This window comes from Labeo rohita, chromosome 8 (genome assembly GCF_022985175.1).
Source record: "Labeo rohita strain BAU-BD-2019 chromosome 8, IGBB_LRoh.1.0, whole genome shotgun sequence".
NCBI lineage: Eukaryota > Metazoa > Chordata > Actinopteri > Cypriniformes > Cyprinidae > Labeo > Labeo rohita.
The window spans coordinates 27,786,824-27,810,534 of NC_066876.1; the positions used below are offsets into that span (position 1 = coordinate 27,786,824).

General features: G+C 35.7%; 1 protein-coding gene across 1 annotated transcript; it reads left to right on the forward strand.

The window, feature by feature from the left end:
• The first annotated feature begins 63 nt into the window (after window positions 1-63).
• On the forward strand, window positions 64-23,624 carry spag17 (sperm associated antigen 17). Its single transcript, XM_051116869.1, has 39 exons — window positions 64-318; window positions 3,218-3,358; window positions 3,464-3,523; window positions 3,728-3,859; window positions 4,786-4,951; window positions 5,054-5,248; window positions 5,364-5,536; window positions 5,702-5,863; window positions 6,326-6,371; window positions 7,258-7,379; window positions 7,608-7,733; window positions 7,832-7,942; window positions 9,684-9,828; window positions 9,916-10,101; window positions 10,225-10,262; window positions 10,385-10,486; window positions 10,582-10,736; window positions 11,878-12,014; window positions 12,150-12,214; window positions 12,302-12,556; window positions 12,661-12,775; window positions 13,166-13,261; window positions 13,396-13,601; window positions 13,732-13,846; window positions 14,101-14,261; window positions 15,206-15,344; window positions 15,429-15,631; window positions 15,708-15,846; window positions 15,925-16,052; window positions 16,133-16,294; window positions 16,692-16,801; window positions 18,768-18,898; window positions 19,034-19,164; window positions 19,382-19,573; window positions 22,158-22,271; window positions 22,385-22,439; window positions 23,053-23,143; window positions 23,357-23,410; window positions 23,494-23,624. The coding sequence occupies exons 1-39, from the start codon at window positions 208-210 to the stop codon at window positions 23,612-23,614; spliced, it is 5,091 nt and encodes a 1,696-aa protein (XP_050972826.1). The 5' UTR covers window positions 64-207; the 3' UTR covers window positions 23,615-23,624.
• The last annotated feature ends 87 nt before the right edge of the window (window positions 23,625-23,711 follow it).

Here is a 23,711-nt window from a genome sequence, read left to right on the forward strand (position 1 = left end):
TTTTGAAACGCGCGTCGCGTAGAATACGCACATCTGTTTGGTTTCCATAGGTTACCACGACGCTTTTGGAAACTTTGATCAGACGTCCAAACTTTTGTTAGAGTTGACACTTTAAAGTAACAGAACAATAAGTTAACGATAGCATTTATTATAAGCGACGTCATACTGACAGTGAAATTAGTTTAGTTTAATGAAATTAGAGTGAATATGCCCCCCAAACGGAATAAAAGTGCTACTCCATCTGGAGTAACTCCAACTGGGGCAGCTGCAGCTAATAAAAACTGGGAAACAGCTCTTACTGCTGCTGTATTTGAAGAGGTAATATATAAACGATCCTCGAGAATCGGTTGTTGTCGTTCTTCTTCTAAATTATGTAGGCTAACGTTACCAGTTAAACGTTAGTTTTTGAACAGTAAGATATTTAAATATTTTTTAAATATTCTTATTATTTAAAATAAATGCTTTCTATTTGAATATATTTTAAAATCTAAGTTATTCCTTCGATTTCAAAGCTGAATTTTAGCATCATTACTCCAGTCACATGATCCTTTAGAAATCATTTTAATATTCTGATTTGCTGAATCAAAGCAGTTATTTTATTAGTAAAAACTAAATATTTCACAATATTACTAGTTTTGATGTATCAAATAAATGCAGGCTTTAAAAAACATAAAAAATCTTACTGTTCAAAAACTTTTGAATGGTAGTGTATTCCAAACAGGCTTTATTTATTCACCTTCATGATGTTCTTTTGACAGAATGTCAGTCTCAGTCACTATTCACTTTCATTGTATGGAAAAATATGCAATGAAAGTGGATGGTCCCTAGGCCTGTCATTTCCTTTTTTTGTCATTAAATGGTGCCTTCTCAGTTTAGTGAAATCTATCGTGCTAATGCTGTTGAAGAATCCTTTTTGAATGCAGTTGAGTCTTCCATTGGACCTGATGAACTAATTTCTTTATTTTATACATCTTGTTCTAATATTTTAGATTCTATTGCACCATTTAGGTTGAAATTACCCAGGCAGAAATCCTATTATTGGCTGGATGACAATGTTCACTCTCTTAGGCAGACTTGTCGTAAAGCTGAGAGGAAATGGAAACATGATTCTTTAACTGTGTCTTATGAGAATTTTAAAGAGTGTTTGATTAACTTTCAGAATGCAGCAAAATCAGCTAGGTCAAAGTATTTCTCAGACTTGATTGCTACACACTCTAATAGACCTAGGATTTTGTTTTCTACAATTAACAGTTTCACGTGGAACCCTCAACAGAACTCTGTGAAATTTTTTTAAGGTTCTTTTCTGAGAAAGTGTTAGCTATTCACTCCTCTTTTACGTTGCAGTTATCAGATCTGTCATTGTTTTTGCTGGCTAGCCTGGCTTCTTTTTCTTGTTTTCAAAATGTTTCTTTGAGGGAACTCTGTGATTTGGTCAACAAGATGAAGACAACTGCCTCCTCACTTGATGTAACTCCTTCAGAGATTATTAGGGCCTCTTTTACTGAAATTGGTACTGCCATTCAATCATTGATAAATTCGTCCCTAGCTGCTGGGGTAGTCCCGAAATGTTTTAAGCATGCTGTCGTTCAACCTTTGCTTAAGTAACAGGGGCTGGATGAAAGTTGCCTTGATAATTATCGACCTGTCTCTAAGCTCTCATTTTTATCTAAACTTTTGGAAAAAGTTGTATATTCACAATTGACTTCGTTTTTGAATCCAGCTAAATTAACAGAACCTCTCCAATCTGGTTTCTCTGCCCATCATAGTACTGAGTCTGCTTTGCTTAAAGTGTTAAATGACATTTTACTTGCGGTTGATGGTGGCAAAAATACAGTTCTGTTGCTTCTTGATCTTACAGCTGCCTTTGATGCAGTCGATCATAATATTCTTCTTTGGCGGTTAGAGTATTTGTTTGGGATCAGGGGTACTGTTTTGGAATGGTTCAGTTCATATCTTAGAGACAGGTCCTTTTCTGTTGAGTTAGGTAAGTTCTCTTCATCTGTTGCTCCTATTATCTGCGGAGTACCACAAGGATCCATTTTAGGTCCACTTCTTTTTAATCTATATATGCGGCCTTTGGGGGATATTATTAGGAGGCATAACCTTTCATTTCATTTATATGCTGATGACACCCAGTTGTATCTACCATTGAAAGCTGGCGATACTATTGAGCCCTTATTGGCCTGCCTTGCGGATATCAAGAAATGGTTATCTGATAGTTTTCTTCGACTTAATGAAGATAAAACAGAAATTATCGTTTTTGGACCCCCAAAATTGAGAGGTGATCTTATCAATGAGCTTGGCAAACATTTCTCCTCAGTCTCCACCCAGGTTAGGAATCTTGGTGTTATTGTGGATTCTGAACTCTGCTTGACCAAGCAAATAAATACAGTTGTTAAGAATAGTTTTTATCAGTTACGGATCATTTCGAGACTGAAATCATTTTTGTCTTTTCAAGACCTGGAGAAGGTCATTCATGCTTTTATCACCTCTCGTCTTGATTACTGTAACTCCTTATATTTGGGTCTTCCTCAGTCATCCATTGCACGTCTACAGTTGGTACAAAATGCTGCTGCAAGGCTGTTGACCAGGGCAAAGAAAACTGATCATGTTACACCAATTTTAGCTTCTCTTCATTGGCTCCCTGTCCATTTTAGACTTCAATTTAAAATGTTGTTGTTTGTTTTTAAAGCTCTTAACGGTCAAGCCCCTTCTTATCTCACAGATCTGCGTACTCCTCTTTCATCCTCTAGATCTTTAAGATCTTCTGATAGGGCTTTTTTAGCTGTTCCTCGATCACGATTGAAAACAATAGGTGATAGGGCTTTTTCAGTCGCCGCCCCCTGTCTTTGGAATCAATTGCCACTGGATATCCGCCTTGCACCATCTATTACAACTTTTAAAACGATGTTGAAAACACACCTTTACTCCCAGGCTTTCTGATTGTGATTTTGTTTATGTTTTACTGTTTTATTCTTTGTTTTATTTGTTCTATGTTTTTATCTTTTGATTTTGTTAAGCACTTTGGTCAGCTTGCTGAGAGAAATGTGCTATATAAATAAACTTTACTTACTTACTTACTTACTGATTATAATTTTGGGGTGAACTATGCCTTTAAATAAATAAATCCAAAGTTTTATTGCTAGTAGACTATACAGAATGTATGTTTGCACAGACAAACATTATTTTTTCCACTCTGAATCATCTATGACTCTAGAATGACTGGAGGGCTAGTCTGTGTATGGTGCAGACAGAGAAAGCAGAGGACGAACAGCTCATCAGCGCCCTCCAGCAGGCAGTCCAACAACCCCTGCGCAAGCTGTTTAGTGTGCTGTCCTGGGAGGACACTCTGGAAAAGGTTTGAAATATGGTTTCTGTTCAGTGATGGTTCACATCAAATCATTAAAGAGGAAATGAAAGGAATGAAAGGAACATTTAATTATGTTTCATTACTGTGACACAGATCAATGAACTGGGGAACCCAAAGACCAGAAAGGCCAAAGATGTTCCCATGTTTTGTGAGGTGAATTGTTATTTACCATAAGAAATAAAAATGTTAGTAGTGTTACAGTCATAAAAAATATATTGATTATGTATAGTTTTAGGCTCCAGTCATCCAATGATGTATAGGTTTGGAGCAGAAAAAAATCAACCAGTTTAATAAATAAATAAATAAAGTTAAATTATTTTGTCTATTCATGATTTCAATTAAATTGTGTTTCTACAGGTGACTGAAGTTGCAAAGTCTATAATAGATGCTGGAGAGCAAATTACTGTGGACCTGATGGCAAAATTAATAAAGTTTCAGCTTCTCACCATCAAAAACAATGACATTGCAAGGAGGGCTGCTGAGCAGAAGGTGAGAGCTTTGTACAAATAGCTACAGTTAAGGCCAAAAGTTTACTTACACCTTGCAGAATCTACAAAATGCTAATTATTTTACCAAAAAAAAAAAGAGGAATCACACAAAATGCATATTATTTTTTATTTAGTACTGACCTCAATAAGATTTTTAACATAAAATACATTTACATATAGTCCACAAGAGAAAATAATAGTTGAATTTATAAAAATGACCCTGTTCAAAAGTTTACATACACTTGATTCTTAATACTGTGTTGTTACCTGAATGATCCACAGCTGTTTTTGTTGTTTAGTGATAGTTGTTCATGAGTCTCTTGTTTGTCCTGAACAGTTAAACTGCCCGCTGTTCTTCAGAAAAATCCTTTTGCAATAGTTGCATTTGAGTCTCTCGGTTGTCCTCAGCGTGAAAAGATGCATCTCAAAATCATACAGTCATTGTTGGCAAGGGTTCAAATACACACAAATGTTGAAAAAACCAAAGAATTTGTGGGACCTGAAGGATTTTTCTGAAGAACAGCAGCAGTTTAACTGTTCAGGACAAAAAAAAAAAAAAAAAAAAAAAAAAAATCACAACTGTGGATCATTCAGGTAACAACACAATATTAAGAATTAAGTGTGTGTAAACTTTTGAAAAGGGTCATTTTTATAAACGTAATTATTATTTTCTCTTGTGGACTATATGTAAATGTCTTTTGCATTAAATATCTTATTCAGGTCAGTACTAAATAAAAAAACATATACCTCTTATTTTGGTAAAATAATTAACATTTTGCAGATTCTGCTAGGTGTATGTAAACTTTTGCCCTCAACTGTATATGCTGACTCATGTTATGGTTATTCTATTCAAATTTACACTGCATATGTGATAGATTCTAAATTCTATTCTCTGACAAACATTAACACAGAGTTTTTATATTTAAGGCTGTAGAGGATAATGCCCGTGGTAAAGCGGGACTGAATTCTGCTGGCAAGGACCAGGGTGGTAAAGGAGCCTTAAAGGGGAAAAAAGCTGCTGAGCTTCCAGTTCCAACCAAAGACACCAAACTCAAACGTAGAGGGGAAGAGGAAAAAACAATCAAATACATAGGTGTCCATTTCTGCATTGTTTCTTGTCAAATATCTGTATTATAAGGAAGTAAAATGGGTTGTAAACAGTGTTTGAATTTTACATTTGAACATATGTGTTCAGATGATGAGCCTGATGATGGGCCGCAGCACTACATCCTGATTGTGGGGTTCTACCAGCCTCATCTAATCTCTGCGTTGGACTCTCTGGGTGTCCACATGTCCAATGTCATCAAACTGGGCTTAGAGAGAGAGGACCAATCAGAAGCTCCAGAGGAAACAGTGGCAGAGGAGAATCACCACTTGACTGAAGATCAAGGCAAATTGCTAAGAATTTTATTATGCTTATTCCTTTCAAATTATATTACATAGTGCATGCAGAATATGCAGGCTAGCTCAAATTGGATGGCTGATGTTATTTGTCCTGTGTTCAGAAGTTGAGACTCTGAAACAAAAGAGGCAGTGGGAGCTAGATGTGTTCTGGAAACAGCTGGACCAAGACTTGAACAGTGGGAATAAGGGATCCAGACTCAGTGATGTTGCCAGGTTGAACTATAATGTGAAGATTCATTTGGTGCCGCAGGACAAAGGCAACACTGAAGCAATGGTGAATGGAGAACAAGTACACTTTCTTCTACCAAACAAGACTTCTGATTCAGATTTTTCTGTTTCTGTTTAATATACTTTGTGTGTTTTTAATGTATCTTAAACCTTTGTACATTATAATTAAGGTTCCAAATATAATCTGTCTGTCTTCCAATAATGTATGCAGCTGGCATTTGGAGCTGCTATTTTTGAGGGGGTGGCGTGTCTGATATACGACAGCCTGGACTGGAGGAGGCAGTACAGTCATTATCTCAGCTGCATGAGATTGAGCCAGGTACCAGAGGCCTGTAGATCCATCCAGCAGTCCCGACCACAGAGCTCCACTGAGGTACACAACAGCCTTCACTAATAGTAATGCTGTTAATATGCCAGATAAGGTATCTTAATTCACCTTTCCACAATTTAAGGCCTTAAACGGATCAAGTCATGGCATTAAATGTTGCATGCACTGCAAAAAATGAATACCCTCCTTAGTATTTTGTTACAAATATAATCATCCTTAAATCAAGATATAGTACATTCAAAAAGTAATTGAGAATGGTTGGAAGTTGCTTTTTAAACTTTGACATGTTGCATACAACATTTTACTCATTAGAACTCTACATTTAGATATACATTTCTTTAATATTTTTTTTACTTGGTTTTTAAGTCTTAAATTTACAATTATAAAACCTGCAGAAGCCCTGAATGTAGCAAGTGCAGAAAGAACTGTTTATTTCAGAAGACACTTCTTGTGGCAGGATGTACTTTTTTTTGTTGGTGGTGATATTTATCGTGGTTTATGTTTTAGGTTGTACAAACCCCAAGGAAAAAAGCAGTGTCAGAAGACGACCCTGGTACAAGACATTATACACTGTTTCTGGTTTTACATATCATTTATGTATACAGATATATAGAAACATATGAAGAGTTCAGATGCAAAACCAGCTAAAAGCCATCTCGGTCAAAAATGAGATAATGATACTGAGTGAATGCTCCTGACACATATTGTACGTCCATCAAATACTTTCACTTCAAACTCGCTAAATTCCAGCCTCAGCCCAATAAGAAGTACCAGTACTTACATAGAAACCTATACAAAGTAGCCAGAAAGAAATGCTCATTTTAAAGAAATACGTCAGATGGATTTAGAGGCTTTTGCATCTGAACTCTTCATATAGAGAAATGTATGATTAAAGCTACACACTCTCTCATTGACTTTCATGAAAAATGTGATAAAAACAATAACATTAAAGTTTTAAATAAATTAATGTTGTCATTAGAACTAAGAGCACAATTTAAAATATAGTTACATAATCTCCCATTGACACCCTATTGAAAAAACCAGCATATGCTGGTTAGGTATGTTTTAAAGCATGGTATCTGGTTTGATCTGGTTTAAGCTGGTCCTTAGATGGCCATGAGCTGGTTTAAGCTGGTCCTGAGCTGGTTATAAACCGGATCATCTTAAAGCAGCTCATTACCAACTAAGAACCAACTCAAACAAGCTCAAACCAGCTACCATGCTTTAAAACATACCTAACCAGCAAATTCTAGTTTATACAGCAGGGTATTCATGCAAAACATAATCAACAGTAACATTAATATTTAGTAAGGGTTTAATTTAATTCATGTTATGTCATTTAAAATAAGAGCACAAAATTCTGTGCTCACTCACATATAATTCCCTCTGTTATGCATGATGTCAAAATATCCTTAAACTGAACCTTTGGGTTCCCTCAGCAGAGCCTGAGTCTCTTGTTCTGAGCACAGAGGTTGATACGAGATACTACTGTGACTTACTGGACAGGATTCCTACTGAAATCACATCTGTACCTCTAATACTGCATTGCATGCTGGAGCAGGTAAGAGCACTTAACCTTTTAAATAAACCTTCAATTTGGGAAAAAAAAAAAAAAAAAACTGTATTCACAACATGAGCAGAAAGATGTAAATAATTTGCAACAGTGTTTAGGAACATTTGCACACAGCTTGTACAATTACATGCGTGACTAAGTGAGGCACACTGTTTGCAAGCTGTTTATTTCTTTGAAGATTTGGCTGCTACATTTGACTTCCTGTGAGATTTTTAGGTGGTGGCTTCAGAACAGGAAGGATCCATTTGTTCAGAGGAGCACTTTGATAAAACAGACCAAGATCTAATCAGTTATATGCTCTCATCTGTACTGAGTTTGCCACAGGGTGAAAAAGACAAAAAGGTAAAATGTTTGGATCACACCAGTGCTACAGCAAAGTATGCAAAAAAGAATGTCAGTCACTGGGTTTCTGAATCAAAATCTAACTTGTTTAATGGCAGGAACTGATGGAGGATCTTGGGATGCAGAACAGCCCAAAGAATAGTGATCAGAAACACCCTCTCCTACTCAATCACCATGATGAGAGAGCAAGGAGACTCTATCAGCTTCCTGTGAGCATGTGAACATACATTCACAAGGCTCACAATAAAAAGGGATTCATGTTGGATTCAAACACCAAAATATCTCCCAAAAATGCTTGAAAGCATTCTGTGCATTAGCCCTCTTAGATACACTGATGCGGTTTTAACCTTATGAAGCCTACTGTGTCATATTTAGGCAAATTTCTCTAAGGCCTCTACAGTGCTTTGCAAAAGTATTCATACCCCTTCATTTTTTCATGTTTTGTTATGTTGCAGCCTTATGTTAAACTGTTTTAAATTACTTTAGTTTTTCCACATCAATCTACACTCCATACACCATAATGAAAAAGCACAAAACAGGTTTGTAACAACTTTGGAAATTTATTAGAAATTAGAAATGATTCCATTCCAAGTATTCATACCCTTTTCTGGGACACTTAAAATTTATATCAGAAGCACTCATATTGCTTGTAAATGTTACTACACTTCGAGTGGAGTTAAACTGTGGCAAATTAATTTGAATGAGTATGATTTGGAAAGGCACACACCTCTCAGAAAAGGTCTAACAGCTGAAAATGCATATCAGAGCAAAAACCCTTGCTTTGGGGACCAAAATAACTGCCTGCAGAGTTCAAAAACAGGCTTGCGTCAAGGCACAGATCTGGGGATGAGTTCAGAAAAACATTCTGCTGCATTGAAGGTTCAAAGAAGCATGTAGCCTCCATTATCCATTATCCACAGATGGAAGAATGATGGGGCTTGGTTATACTGGTGATCAAGAATCTGATGGTCACTCTAGTTGAGCTCCATGATTATATATGCAGATGGAAGACACTTACAGAGAGACAAACATCACTGCAACACTCCACCAATCCTCTCCTCAGTGAAGACACATGAAAACCCACTTGGAATTTGCAAAAAAGCACCTAGAGGACCCTCAGACTGTGAGAAACGAGATTCTCTGGTCTGATGAACCTCAAATCCAAGCATCATGTTTGAAGGAAACCAAGCACTGCTCATCACCTGCAGAGTACCATCCCAAAGTAAAGTGTGCTGGTAGAAGCCTCATGTTGTAGGGCTGTTTTTCAACAGCAGGGACTGAGGGACTCGTCAGAGTAGAAGAAAAGCTCAATGCACCAAAATATTGAGAGAGCCTTAATGAAAACCCAGTCCAGAGCATTCAGAACCTCAGACTGGGCAGAAGGTTCACCTTCCAACAGGACAATGACCCTAAGCACACAGCAAGAGTGGCTTATAGACAACTCTGTGAATGTCCTTGAGTGGCCCAGCCACAGCTTTGGCTATAACAAAATCAAATATTTCTGGACAAATCTGAAAATGGCTGCCAGCACCCATCCAAGCTGCCAGAGCTTAAGAGGTGAAGAGGTGAGGCGATGAAGGGCAGATAATTGCCAAATGCAGATGTGCAAAGCTTGTTGAATCATACCCAAAAAGAATTGAGGCTGTATAGATGCTTCAACTAAGTACTGAGTTAAGGGTATGAATACATATGCAATGTACTTATTTTAGAGTTTTTTTTTGTTTTTTTTTTAAATTTGTAAAGTTGTCATAAATCTGTTTTTTGCTTTGTCGTTATGGTGTATGGAGTGTAAATTGATGTGGGAAAAAAAGGCATTTAAAGCAATTTAACATAAGGCTGCAACATAAACGTGGAAAAATATAGGGGTATGAATACTTTCGCAAAGAACTTTAAATTATCAACATGATCAATGTTGTGTACAAGTGTCATACCCTTATGCATATGTTACAGGTCCTAGATGGTTTTGATGTCATTAAAATTGAAGCAGACATTATGAAACAAAGCCATGTGTGGACCAACCTGATGTCTAGATGCACTGAGAGCGCCATTGATAGACTGACCAGATCACAGGAGCTACTGCACTTCTGCACTGACGGTGAGGAGGAACGACAATAAATTACTGTTTTAATATTAACTCATGGCCCAGTGCTTCCCTTAGTAAAGTCTTAATGTGTACCTTCAGAGTCAATGAGCTGGTCTGAGCTACAGAGGCTTCTCCAGCTGTTTGTGTTTGAGAGCATGATGTTGACTACAGTGGATGAGAATGGCTGTATTAAAGAATCTCAATCAGATCCTCCAAACCCCACACCATGGGACAACCCGGTTGAATTCACCAAACACCTGTATTGGAGTAACAGAAGATTACCAGGTGTGATGAGAGCAATTTGTGTAATGAAACAAATACATTCATATTCTGAACTCTATTAAATTCTATTTTTTAAAGCAATGTTGAAGTCTTTGATGTACAAATCAGTTGTTTTGGTTTTTTAAGGATCAGCAAAAAGCAACACTGGGACTGACGAACTAAAGGTATGACTGACGTTTTAGGGGAAAAACAGAAATTTGAACATTATATAATTGAATTAAATATTCATACTGATACTATCATGAGCAAGTGATTGTTTTTAATATCCTAGTATGTTTAATCAAAGCAGGGTAATGAAGTGACTGTAACAGATCTCCAGAAGACACTGATTCGTCAGCTGGGACACTGGAACTTTGTAGAGAAGCACAGCGCTTATGTTTTCCCACAGGTATCCACCGTCAAATCTTATATTGTATTCTCGGAAAATCTTTTAGAACTTGCACATAAAAATGACGAAAATGAGTATTCTCTTTGCATATTCAGGTCCTCCAGTCTGTGTCTGAGACTTATAGATGTGTGGACACATTTCACTGTAGCAGAGACAATGCAATATATGTCATCTGCCACAATCCCATGAGCCCTCAAAGGAACTGCAAAGAATTCTGGGATGCATCACTTCACACAGATGTGGGCTTCAGGTACTTTATCTCATCTTCAGAGCTTTACATAGTCCAATCATCGAAAGCCAGTTGATTTCAAATCTGTTTGCCGCATTTAATGATCATTTTAACAAAAAATTACAAATAGTGTACTCACCCTCCTGTCATCCAAGATGTTCATATCTTTCTTTCTTCTTTTCGTAAAGAAATGATGTTTTTTGAGGAAAACATTTCAGATTTTTCCCCATATAATTGACTGATATGGTGCCCCAAGTTTGAACTTCCAAAATGCAGTTAAATGCAGCTTCAAAGCACTGTAAACAATCCCAGCAGAGGAATAAGGTCTTATCTAGCAAAACGATCGGTTATTTTCATTTTAAAAAAATACAATTTAAATACTTTTTAGTCTCAAACGCTTGTCTTGTCTTGCTCTGCCTGAACTCTGTGTATACTGGCTCAAGACAGTTAGGGTATGTCAAAAAAACTCCAATCATATTTTCTCCCTCAAATCATTTCAAAATCATCCTACATCGCTGCAGAAGTACCGACCCAGTCTTTGCAAAGTGAACATGCAAAGAATATCAAACACCCTTAACAAAAAAGGTAAAACAGCAATATAGGACAATTTTAAGAACATGAGATGAGAGTTTTTACGACATACCCTAACTGTCATGAACTGAAAAAAAAAAAGGTAGAGCAAGACGAGGCGAGCGTTTGACATTAAAAGTACATAGTTTTTTTAAATTTTATAACAATAACTGATTGTTCTGCTAAATTAGACCCTTCTTCTTTGTCTGGGATCATTTACAACTGCATTTGGGATCGTTTGAAGCCGCATTTAAACTGCATTTTGAAAGTTCAAACTCGGGGCACCATAGAAGCCCACTATATGGAGAAAACCGCTGAAATGTTTTCCTTAAAAAACATAATTCTTTCCGACTGAAGAAAGAAAGACATGAACATCTTGGATGACAAGGGGGTGAGTACATTATCTGTAAATTTTTGTTTTGGAAGTGGACTTCTTTAGGATTTAATTATGAATTTAAATTTTGAGTTTTCTTAATGTGTTGACAACATTGGATCACTCACATCATGAGTAAATGCTAAACTGAAATTTCCAGTTAAAAAGTTTGGTTACAAAATATGCTGTATGTAATAATATGATATAATATTGTTGTAGAAACTACTTGGAATATGTGGCAGACTCAATCAGCGAATGGACGAGGCAGGAAGAGGAGAAATGGCAGATGGAGCAAGAGAAGAAAGAGGCGGAAAGAACTCCTATTCAAACTTCTTTAGAGACCGACAGGAAGAGAGGCAACATATTCAAACCTAATATATACATTTTTGAGCATAATCATGTGAATAATATATGTTTACATTAACTATGTTAGATATTCGAAAGTATGTTACTATGGATTTAATGTTTAAAATTGAATTTCTCTCTATTAGACTCTCCAGTGAAGTCCCCAATCTCAGACACATTCGAACCGTATATAAGAGAGGACTCTCTCAAAGTAAGCTGTTAACCATAAATATTTATATTATACACATTTCCAGATTTCATGATCCTTACACTCCTTTTTCTCATGTATGTACTGTAGGCTTGGAAGATTGAGCAGGACAGATTAAAGGAGGAGCAACAATCCAAAAAGACAAAAAATGAAAAAGGAGGAAAAGCAACACCAAAAGTAGGAGAGAGAATCGACTCCGTAAAAGAAAACAAGAAGACACCGCTGTCTTCAAGAAAGAGTAGAGATAACATGTCCAAAACACCCAGCTCGGCTACACTGCCTAGAGACAAGACCATAGATGTCCCAGAGACGCCTCAAGAACCAGCAAATGAGAGAACAACAAATGTCTGAAATATCAATTTCCACATAAAATGCGTATAGGCTATAGTTCATATTTGGTGGTGCTAAATTTTAATTGAAATGGCTAAAAGACTGTATATTTCACACAGGTTTTCACAGGCTACAATTTAAATGGAAAACTGGTGCAGGTCACTGGCAAAGTTGAGTCTTTCTATCCCTGTGATGGAGGACAAATAGATGTGGAGAGTTTTTGCTTTAAACAAGGTTTGAAAAATGTACATACACAAATACATTTTATTTGTTACCTTATCCACCTTTTTTATGCCATAAGAGTAGACGTAGCCATTTGTAAATTTTTATGGGTCTGGCTTCCGGTCTCATCTGCGTCCAGCTATTTTTAACTGTACAAAACAGCTAGTTTTGCCGCTTGATATTGCAAATTGGTGTGTCTTACCACATTATTTTAATGTATTATAAGAACACTGGTTTGTAGTGCAAACAGTTTTACCGTTTACTGCACGTTGTTATTCTTCTCGTTATTTCCCTATAGAGGATAATGAACTTCTCACCCATAGGCTTACTTTTGCGTTGAAGAAAAAGGTGCACATTATGAACTCCACCTTTTAACATTTTATTATTGGGTTACATCTCTAGGGTTGACACAAGTGCAAGTATGTGTGAAAAAGGATGGTCATCACTTCTACACACACATCTCAGACAAACTAAAGGACATTGACATCAATAGACAAGGTATGTGCTGTAATTTCAATAGCTTGCATAAAATGTAAACATAGATTCTGTATAAAAAATAAAAAAAACAGTAGGGTGAGCAGCCCCAAGCTTTTTTTTTCAATTTTATCACTTTTTTTATTTTATTTTTTCAGTGTCTACTCACATTGTTTTGCCCAATCCAGCTGCTAATGTGGTCAAACCAGATTGTGAGACTGAGAAATTTGGCACTTTTCATGCTGTACTGGCTAATGGCATTCAGCTCTCCTGCAGTCAGAGCAAACCTAATAAAACAAGAGATCAGACTCTCCAACCTACTGTGCCCAGTGCCATTTGTGCAGACCAGCAACTACAGGAACAGGTAATTGGACAAAGAATAATAACGGAAAAATGTTGAATAGTTTTTACATTGTTAGGTTTTACATTGGTTAGGTGCTCAATTAACCCAAACTAAATAGCCATTATCTCCTTCACATATGTGTGTTTCTGAGGAGCCTGAGATACATTGTGAGCCTGAAGGCGATACTTCTCTCCCACCATTCCTCAATCTCTATGTATCTCTTCCCATTGGACTCATCCTACACTTTGATTGTGAGGAGTCAGCAGGTGAAATGCTTTAAATTTTTGTGTACATAAAATTCATGCACCATATGGTTTATTCCATGCAAAACGTTCATTTCTACTATGTATTAATCATAGCAAAACCATCAGTAAAGACACACTGACCTGTCATGACCTTTACTGGGCTTGATGTACTGTATAACCAGTCTTCATTATTAAAAAATAAAACAGGCCTATCCTGTTTTATCTCTCTCCGTTTCAAGACACAAAGAGCTGTAATGTTGTATCTGTGTTTTTAGATGGGAAATCTTGTGTCCGATCTCTGCTGATACGACAGAGATTTTATAATGCAGGGTCTAGATCAGATCTGACCCCAGACTTCAGCATACACACTGAGGTCTCTCGGGTCATCACCAGCAGGGGAACTGTCATCAAACACAAAAGAGATGGATCTACTGAGGTATTCACATATTTACTGTACATAAGGTTGTACTAAAATGCACTTTTTCTGCCACGTAATACAGTTAATATAGCATATGTTAATATATATGACCTTGTGAAGGATGTGCACAGTATACACTAACCAGTCAAAAGTTTTTGAATAGAAAGGTTTTTAATTTTTTTTTTTTTTTTTTTTGAAGTTTTTCCTGCTCACCAAGCCTGCATTTATTTGATCCAAAGTACAGCAAAAACAGCAAAAACCTTAAATATTTTTACTATTTAAAATAGCTTTCGATTTGAATATATTTTAAAATGTAATTTATTCCTGTGATTTCAAAGCTGAATTTTCAGCATCATTACTAAATCATATTAAATCATTCTAATATTCTGATTTGCTGTTCAACATTTTTTATTATTATGATGTTGAAAACAGCTTAGTAGAATTTTTCAGGTTTCTTTGATGAATAGAAAGTTCAGACGAACAGCATTTATCTGAAACAGAAATCTTTTGTACCATTATAAATGACTTCTGATCAATTTAGTGAATTGACCAAGTTTTTGAATAGTATAGTGTGTTGCAAAAGCTTCTTATTTCAGATAAATGCTGATCTTTGGATCTTTTAAATTTTATTTTAAATATTGAGAATAATAATAATAATAAATGTTTTTTTCGAACAGCAAATCAGCATATTAGAATGATTTCTGAAGGATCATGTGACACTAAAGTCTAGAGTAATGATGCTGAAAATGTAGCTTTGATCACAGAAATAAATGACATTTTAAAATATATTCAAATATAAAAGAGTTATTTTAAATAGTAAAAATATTTCAGAATTTTACTGTTTTTGCTGTACTTTGAATCAAGTAAATGCAGGCTTGGTGAGCAAAAGAGACTTTTTTAAAAAACATTAAAAATCTTACTGTTCAAAAACTTTTGACTGGTAGTGTATGTGTATGTTTTAGGTCCTTTTTGCAGATGGTACAGTCAGTACGAGTCTAGACTCTGGACCGGTGTGTGTGCTGGTTCCACACATACTCTCAAAGGAGGAAGAGCCTATTAAAGAGACAACAGTGGACACCAAAGACACTAAAGACAAAAAAGGTAGCAAACTCCCTTACTGACAACGCGTTAGGATACTAAAGTCTTTACTGTCACGTTTGATCAATTTGTGATCAATTTAATCAGGCAAGGCTGATTCTAAAGTAAATACAGAGGATGAGCGACAAAAGTCGGTAGAAAATGATAAACCAAAATACTATCTGGAGATTAACGGAGGCTCTTGGACCACCACAACCCCCTCTGGCTTCAGAGTCGCCTCTGTGGCTGGGAAGAAAGTTGCAGTGCAGCCGATACTAGCCTATCATGCTACAGACCCATTCAGTGGGACAGTAAGTGTCTCGTCATTCAAAACATCTGTTTTTGTGTCAAAAGAAGATTGTTGTAATGCAAGTGATACATTCATAGGCTGTGGTGACCAGAGAGGACAAAGTGCTGTCTGTGCTGAAGAAAGATGGAACCGTAATAGTGGATCACGCTGATGGGACGCGTATTACCACCTTCAACCAGCAGGGGGAGCTACAACAACAACAACATATGAGCTCAGGTGCAAGAGTGTTTTTATGCAGTAATGTTATTAACCGTTCCTACAGTGTTGACAGTAGGTGATTAAATCTGATTTCAGGAGAGAAACTGGTTCGGGTGGAAAAAGCTGAATTTGCAACGGTGATAATGGACTATGAGGGAAGAACATGTAATGTTATTTTTGGGGATGGCACCTCTGTCAGTGCAACTGCACATGGATCATATGAAGTAAGAGGATGGATGGAAGAATATGTGAGAGATAAAGGAGTCAACATCATGTGTAAATCCTCTCTGAAACTTTATTGTAGATTTATCCTTATGGTGGAGGTGTGCTTCATATTGATAAGGATGGTGAGGCGGTGTACACATCTCAACAGCAATCAGAGAGGGAACGACTAGGCAAATATGTGATGAACCACAATGCAGATGTCCTATGTCATGTGACGGACCCTGAGGGCAACCACTTTCAAGTACTTTCCATGAAATATCTATGCATTTTTCTAGTGATGGTCAGCTCTAAAATATTTGATTATAACTGCTTTTGTAAGTGCAAACTCTAATTTATTTAATATTTTTTGAGAGGATATAAACAAGTAACAAGTATTATTATTATTATTGTTTATTTATTTATTTATTTTCATAATTTTAAATGTAGTTTTAAACGTTCTTTCTGATTTTGTAATAGTATTTTATGTTATTTTAGTACTTGCCAGGGGAACGTTTCTAATTTTTATTTAGGTTTTTTAAGTTTAACTTATTCCTTGAATACTTAAATTTTATTTCAATTACTACAGTTTTTAGTTTTAGTTAACAACACTATTGTACCTGAGTCATCCTGAATAAAAACCCACACCATATTGGATGCAGGTTAAAGCAGATGGTCAGGTCACTATTATGGCTGACGGATCAGAAATGAAAGAACCAGAGACAGAAACAAAGCTTCAACAGAACGCTGGCTTTGAAACACACCCACCCCGGTAAGTCCCTCGAGAAAACACACCCAAGGTCACTTAAAGACAAATATAATTTCTTAGAGATTATTAACTTTAAAGTTAAAAGACTAGACATGAAACTAGCAGAGCTATGTAGAAAGTCACGAACAAGGCCACTGTAGAAAAATATTGACTGCAGAAATGAGTATTACAACGAGACGTAATACATTTAGTTATTTTTATCTGCTAATGTTGATTTTTATGCAGTTATTTAATGTAATGTTAATGTTTCCACTCACACACCTATTGTGCAGTCATTGGCTTTTCTCTCTTTGTCTATATATCCAGTACTGTACATATATATTTAAGCAGTAACATTTGTTCAGGAAAAATGTATACTTTTAATAAGCAAGGATGAAATAAATTGGTCAGAAGTGACAGTAAAGACATTTATAATGTTATAAAATACAGCTGAGGTCAAACGTTTGCATACACCTTGCAGAATTTGCAAAATGTTCATTTTTTTACCAAAATAAGGGGGATCATACAAAATGCATGTCATTTTTTGACAAGTCCACAAGAAAAAAATAATAGTTACATTTATAAAAATGACCTTGATCAAAAATTTACATACACTTGATTCTATATACTGTGTTATTACCTGAATGATCCACGGCTGTGTTTTTTTTTTTCAGTGATAGTTGTTCATGAGTCCCTTGTTTGTCCGGAACAGTTAAACTGCCTGCTGTTCTTCAGAAAAATTCTTCAGGTCCCACAAATTCTTTGTTTTTGTTTTTTTTTGTTTTGTTTTTTTTTAGCATTTTGTGTATTTGAACCCTTTCCAACTATAACTGTATGATTTTGTGATCCATCTTTTCACACTGAGGACAGCTGAGGGACTCATATGCAACTATTACAGAAGGTTCAAACGCTCACTGATGCTCTAGAAGGAAAAACGATGCATTAAGAGCTGGGGGTGAAAACGTTTTGAATTTGAATATCAGAATAAATGTACTTTTTTGTCTTCTGGGAAACATTTAAGTATCTTCTGTAGCTTCTGAAGGGCAGTACTAAGTGGGGAAAAAATATGGTATTTAGGCAAAATAAGAAAAATTTGCACATTTGCCTTCTGTTCAAAAGTTTTCTGTGCTCTTAATGCATTGTTTTTCCTTCTGGAGCATCAGTGAGGGTTTAAACCTTATGATATAGTTCCATATGAGTCCCTCAGTATGAAAAGATGGATCTCAAAATCACACAGTCATGTTGGAAAGGGGTTAAAATGCTGAAAAAACAGAATTTGTGGGACCTGAAGAATTTTTTTTGAAGAACAGCAGGCAATTTAGCTGTTCAGGACAAACAAGCGACTAATTATAACAACTATCACTAAACAAACACAGCTGTGGACCATTCAGGTAACAACACAGTATTAAGAATCAAGTACATGTACACTTCTGAACAGGGTAATTTTTATAAACACAACTATTATTTTCTCTTGTGGACTATATGTAAACGTCTTTTATGTGAAATATCTTATTCAGGTCAGTACTAAATAAAAAAATAACATGCATTTTGTATGATCTGTCTTATTTTGGTAAAATAATTAACATTTTGCAGATTCTGCAAGGTGTATGTAAACTTTTGACCATTTACATATAAATATTAAGCAGCACTGTTTTCAACATTTTAACATAAATGTTTCTTGAATAGCAAATCAGAATATTAGACTGATTTCTGAATGATCATGTGACACTGAAGACTGAAGTAATGATGCCGAAAATTCAGCTTTGCATCAAAATGAGTAGATGAAATTTTAAAACAGTAGTAATTATATTTCAAAATATTGTTTTACTGTTTTTTGATCAAATAAATGCAACCTTTGAGTGTAGGAGACTTCTTTAAAAATATTAAAGAATCCAAACTTTTAAACAGTAGTGTATTTGCATTACAGTGCATTTTGTTTGCTTTCCAAGTCATGTGTTGAAAACTGAATAAATTGTATTGTGTCTTTAAGGTTGTTTGTGGTACACGAGGACTGTTCAGCCTCAGAGCTGCTGAGAGCTCAAGATGTTGAAGATCTCCTACAGAAGGCTTACTGTGACTCTTCTATCGCTGTTCTCACTGACCCACTACCAGACTCACAACGTCAGGACACTTTCCATTCATTCTATGCATTATGTTTCTGGCCTCTGTCTTTATATTCAACATCAATCCTTTTGAAATTATGTTTAATGCAAGTTTGCATAATACCTCAAGTATTGTTCTCCTGATTGATTTCAGAATCATTTGGCATCACTCTGCTAAGGCCCTGCCCAGACATCAACACTTATTGGCTCTCATCCAAGCAAGATGATGGCATCATTCCCACACAACTCAAATCCAGGAAATGGGAGTCATTCCCTGCAGCCGAGGTAATTCATAATCTATAGGTGATCCCTTTTAGGTGTAAACTTCCTTATAGGATTAACTTTGGACTTGCTGTGGCACTAACTTGCTTTATACTGTCAAAACAAATCCACTTTAAATATCCAATTGTTTTTTTGCTCCCAAACATGTTTGGAAATATCTATGCGTTTAACATGCAGTTTAGAGTGGATTACCTATAATGCCTTGTTGGTTTGTTTCTAGAAGAAGACTCTAGGCCCCCCTTTTGGGACCACCCTTGGCTGTAGTCTTGAGTTAAAGGAGAAACCAACAAAGTCGAGTTCAATCTGCATCCAACCGGTTTTGGAGTGCCCTGATGTGCTGCTAGTGCGTCAGATGACCCAGCATCCACCTGTCACTGTAGCACTGTGCAGGAAAATGCAAGACAAAGTCAAGGTGCTCTAATTCCCATAACACACATTAATTAACATGTGATATGTTTTTAGGTTCATTTTTTATAACTTTTCTGTGATAGTATAGTGCAACAGTAAAACCACAATACTGCCAGACCCATTACTGTTTTCTTTTCACTTCCCTTCAACCTACACTGTTCTGCAGCTAACCAGTTACAAAATGTGATTTTAAAATGATACCATCTTGTGCTTCGTTGCTTTTAAAATAACACAGCTCAGCTTTCAAATTCTGTCAGTTTTATCGCAAATTATAAATATGTTTTTCCTCTTTATTTTAAGTTTATAGCACAATATAAATGTGAAGGAACATCAGAAGGAATGAAAAAAAAAAAACAGTATAGCCTAATTTAATGAAATGAATGTCTCACTGTAATCAGAAAGATGAATGATTCACATGTTGCTTAAACCTTTTAAACGCCACTCTTTAAACGGCACTTTAAAGAGTGTGAAAAACACATTATTTTAATATACAGGTGCATCTCAGTAAATTAGAATGTTGTGGAAAAGTTCATTTATTTCAGTAATTCAACTCAAATTGTGAAACTTATGTATTAAATAAATTCAATGCACACAGACTGAAGTAGTTTAATCTCAACAAATTAGAATATTTCATAAAACCAATTAAAAATAAATTTTAGTGAATTGTTGGCCTTCTGGAAAGTATGTTCATTTACTGTATATGTACTCAATACTTGGTAGGGGCTCCTTTTGCTTTAATTACTGCCTCAATTCGGCGTGGCCGAATTCGGAGGTGATCAGTCTGTGGCACTGCTGAGGTGGTATGGAAGCCCAGGTTTCTTTGATGGTGGCCTTCAGCTCATCTGCATTTTTGGTCTCTTTTTTTCTCATTCTCCTCTTGACAGTACCCCATAGATTCTGTATAGGGTTCAGGTCTGGTGAGTTTGCTGGCCAGCCAAGCACACCAACACCATGGTCATTTAACCAACTTTTGGTGCTTTTGGCAGTGTGGGCAGGTGCCAAATCCTGCTGGAAAATGAAATCAGCATCTCTAAAATTTCTTGGTAAACGGGTGCAGTGACTTTGGTTTTCAAAAAACACAGTGGACCAACACCAGCAGATGACATTGCACCCCACATCATCACAGACTGTGGAAACTTAACACTGGACTTCAAGCAACTTGGGCTATGAGCTTCTCCACCCTTCCTCTAGACTCTAGGACCTTGGTTTCCAAATAAAATACAAAACTTGCTCTCATCTGAAAAGAGGACTTTGGACCACTGGGCAACAGTCCATTTCTTCTTCTTCCATTTCTGCTTAACAAGCCTCTCAAGGCTGCGGTTCTCTCGGTTGGTTGTGCAACTTTTTCTTTCACACTTTTTCCTTCCACTCAACTTTCTGTTAACATGCTTGGATACAGCACTCTGTGAACAGCCAGCTTCTTTGGCAATGAATGTTTGTGGCTTAGCCTCCTTGTGAAGGGTGTCAATGATTGTCTTCCGGACAACTGTCAGATCAGCAGTCTTCCCCATGACTGTGTAGCCTAGTGAACCAAACTGAGAGACCATTTTGAAGGCTCAGGAAACCTTTGCAGGTGTTTTGAGTTGATTAGCTGATTGGCATGTCACCATATTCTAATTTGTTGAGATTGGTGGGGTTTTTGTTAAATGTGAGCCAAAATCATCACAATTAAAAGAACCAAAGACTTAAACTACTTCAGTCTGTGTGCACTGAATTTATTTAATACACAAGTTTAACAATTTGAGTTGAATTACTGAAAAAAATGAACTTTGCCACGACATTCTAATTTATTGAGATGCACCTGTACATATTGTTTGTATTTTGCTACAAAACTGACAGATTTTGAAAGCTGAGACTGGGTTATCTCCCGGTGCTCCTAACCCGGGCCATTTCCATGCGAAATAGGCTAGAATATACTCTCAAAATATTATAACTCATAATTGCTACAAATGAATTCTCACAATTTTTCCTTTATTCATAAAATATTTTGACTTTATTCTCATAATTTTGACTTTATTCTCATTATTTTGACTTTATTCTCAAAATATTCTGACTTTATTCTCAAAATATTTTGACTTTATTCTTGTAATTTCAACTTTATTCTCGAAATATTATGACTTTAATCTCATAATCATACTTTTTTTTTTCTTTGTGATGTGACACTAAAATGTCGTAATGCATTACTTTATTACCATTTAGTATTTTTTTTTTACCAGAATATATTTCAAATACATGTGAAATATATGTTGTAAACAGCATGACTTATTATATTTTTCAAATTAAAAATGTATTTGGTTTAAACCTTCAAATGCCAAAACATATTACAAAATGTTCTTCAAGGGGCAAGAAAATACATTTCCAATCTTAAAATACATTTTGGATACATGAAATGTTTTTAATAGATTTTGGACAATGTAAATATATTTAGAATTGCAATATTTAAACATTAATGAGGAAATTTAAGTAACCTAAAAGTATCAAAATATATATTTATGCAAATATGTTTTAAAATATATAATAATAATATAATTTTGGACAAAGTTTGCATACTTGTATATTAAAAATATACCTGAAAATATATAAAACAGGCTTACTTGGAGCAGCTGCTACAGAGAGAGAATCAGTGTGAGAAGATGCAGTTAAAGGACCCACGTACAACAGAGGAGAAAGTTCATCAGAACGATCTACTGCAGCTTGTACTGGTCAGACAAGATCCAAGATCATATTTAATAAATGTTTCATCATTCAGATGTCTATAGGTGATATTTATATGTTGTATATGCTGTCTTGGCTTTAAACCTTACGTTTGTTTTAGTCCCTGCCTGATGCTGTAGATCCTCCAGTTGCAATGGCAATAAGCCCTCTGTCAGGTGAGAACATTTAAACGAGAAATATTAATAAAACATTTCTAAATATTTAATTATAATAATAAAGTAATCTTTAATATTTATTTAAAAGAAGTATGTGATCCTGGATCACAAAACCAGTCATAAGTGTCAATTTTGCGAAATTGAGATTTATACATCACCTGTAAGCCGAATGAATAAGCTTTCCATTGTATGGTTTGTTAGGATAGAACAATATTTGGCCAAGATACAACTATTTGAAAATCTAGAATCTGAGGGTGCAAAAAAATCAAAATATTGAGAAAATCACCTTTAAAGTTGTCCAAATGAAGTTCTTAGCAATGCATATTACTAGCCAAAAATTTTTTTTTACATTTATGATAAAGGATTTTATTTAACCCTTAATTTATAGTTATTTAATCCTCTGAAGCACAGACTAAATTACAGAATTGAATTACTTTCAGTTACTTTTCTAAGGTACTAATATGTGCTTTTAAAGTACTAACATGTACCTTTTAGTGACTAATATGTAAATTTTAGTGACATCCCTGTAACTAATGGATTATTTTTAGCTCCGTTAAGCTCTGTCATTCACAGTGAAGCTCTCACTGTTTGTATGTTTTTGTTCCTGTCGCAGCTGATGTGGCATCTCTCTATACTCAAGCGCTGCAACCAGCTCAAAATCCCCACAAGCTACAGGAAAAAACAGAAGAGAAAGTTACCAAGTGGTATTGTTCATTATCTCCTGTCTTATCTACAATATGTAAAATGCAGACCAGAATAAATTCTTAGTAACATGCTTATTGTAGGTAAATTTACTCGGCCAATAGGCTGTGTATTTATAGATAAAAAACAAACCACACATTATATTACGGAAGCTGTGAAAGTGGATGGTGACTAATTGCTCTTATTCTGTTTGCTTTCAACTTCTGCTTTTGCAGTGTCAATAATAAGAAGCAAAAGTCACTGTGGGAAAACAGGATTAACCAGCACAGGTAAACAGTTATTCTGTTCAAATGGTTTAGTTTTTAAAAAGTCAAAGGGTGATGCATAGATGTTTTGTTTGTCCAACCTTCAGGCAAGAACTCCAGGAGCAGAGAAAGCACAGAAACGCACTCAGACACCATATTGTTACTCCATACTTTCACCCTGAGCTGAAGGAAATGCCACTCTTTACAGATGAGGCTAGTACCATCTGAATGTTTCCCACAGGGAAAACAATATTTTCAGATATTGTTTATTTAGAGCAAGGATTCCCACATTTTTTTCAGTCAAACCCTTTCACATAAAACATTC

Bases quoted from the DNA above. Each gene is read 5' to 3' on its own strand.
- spag17 (XM_051116869.1), top strand. From the start codon at position 208: ATGCCCCCCAAACGGAATAAAAGTGCTACTCCATCTGGAGTAACTCCA. The intron at 3,524-3,727 runs GTGAATTGTTAT...GTGTTTCTACAG, and splicing joins ATGTTCCCATGTTTTGTGAG to GTGACTGAAGTTGCAAAGTC. The intron at 22,440-23,052 runs GTGAGAACATTT...TTCCTGTCGCAG, and splicing joins GGCAATAAGCCCTCTGTCAG to CTGATGTGGCATCTCTCTAT.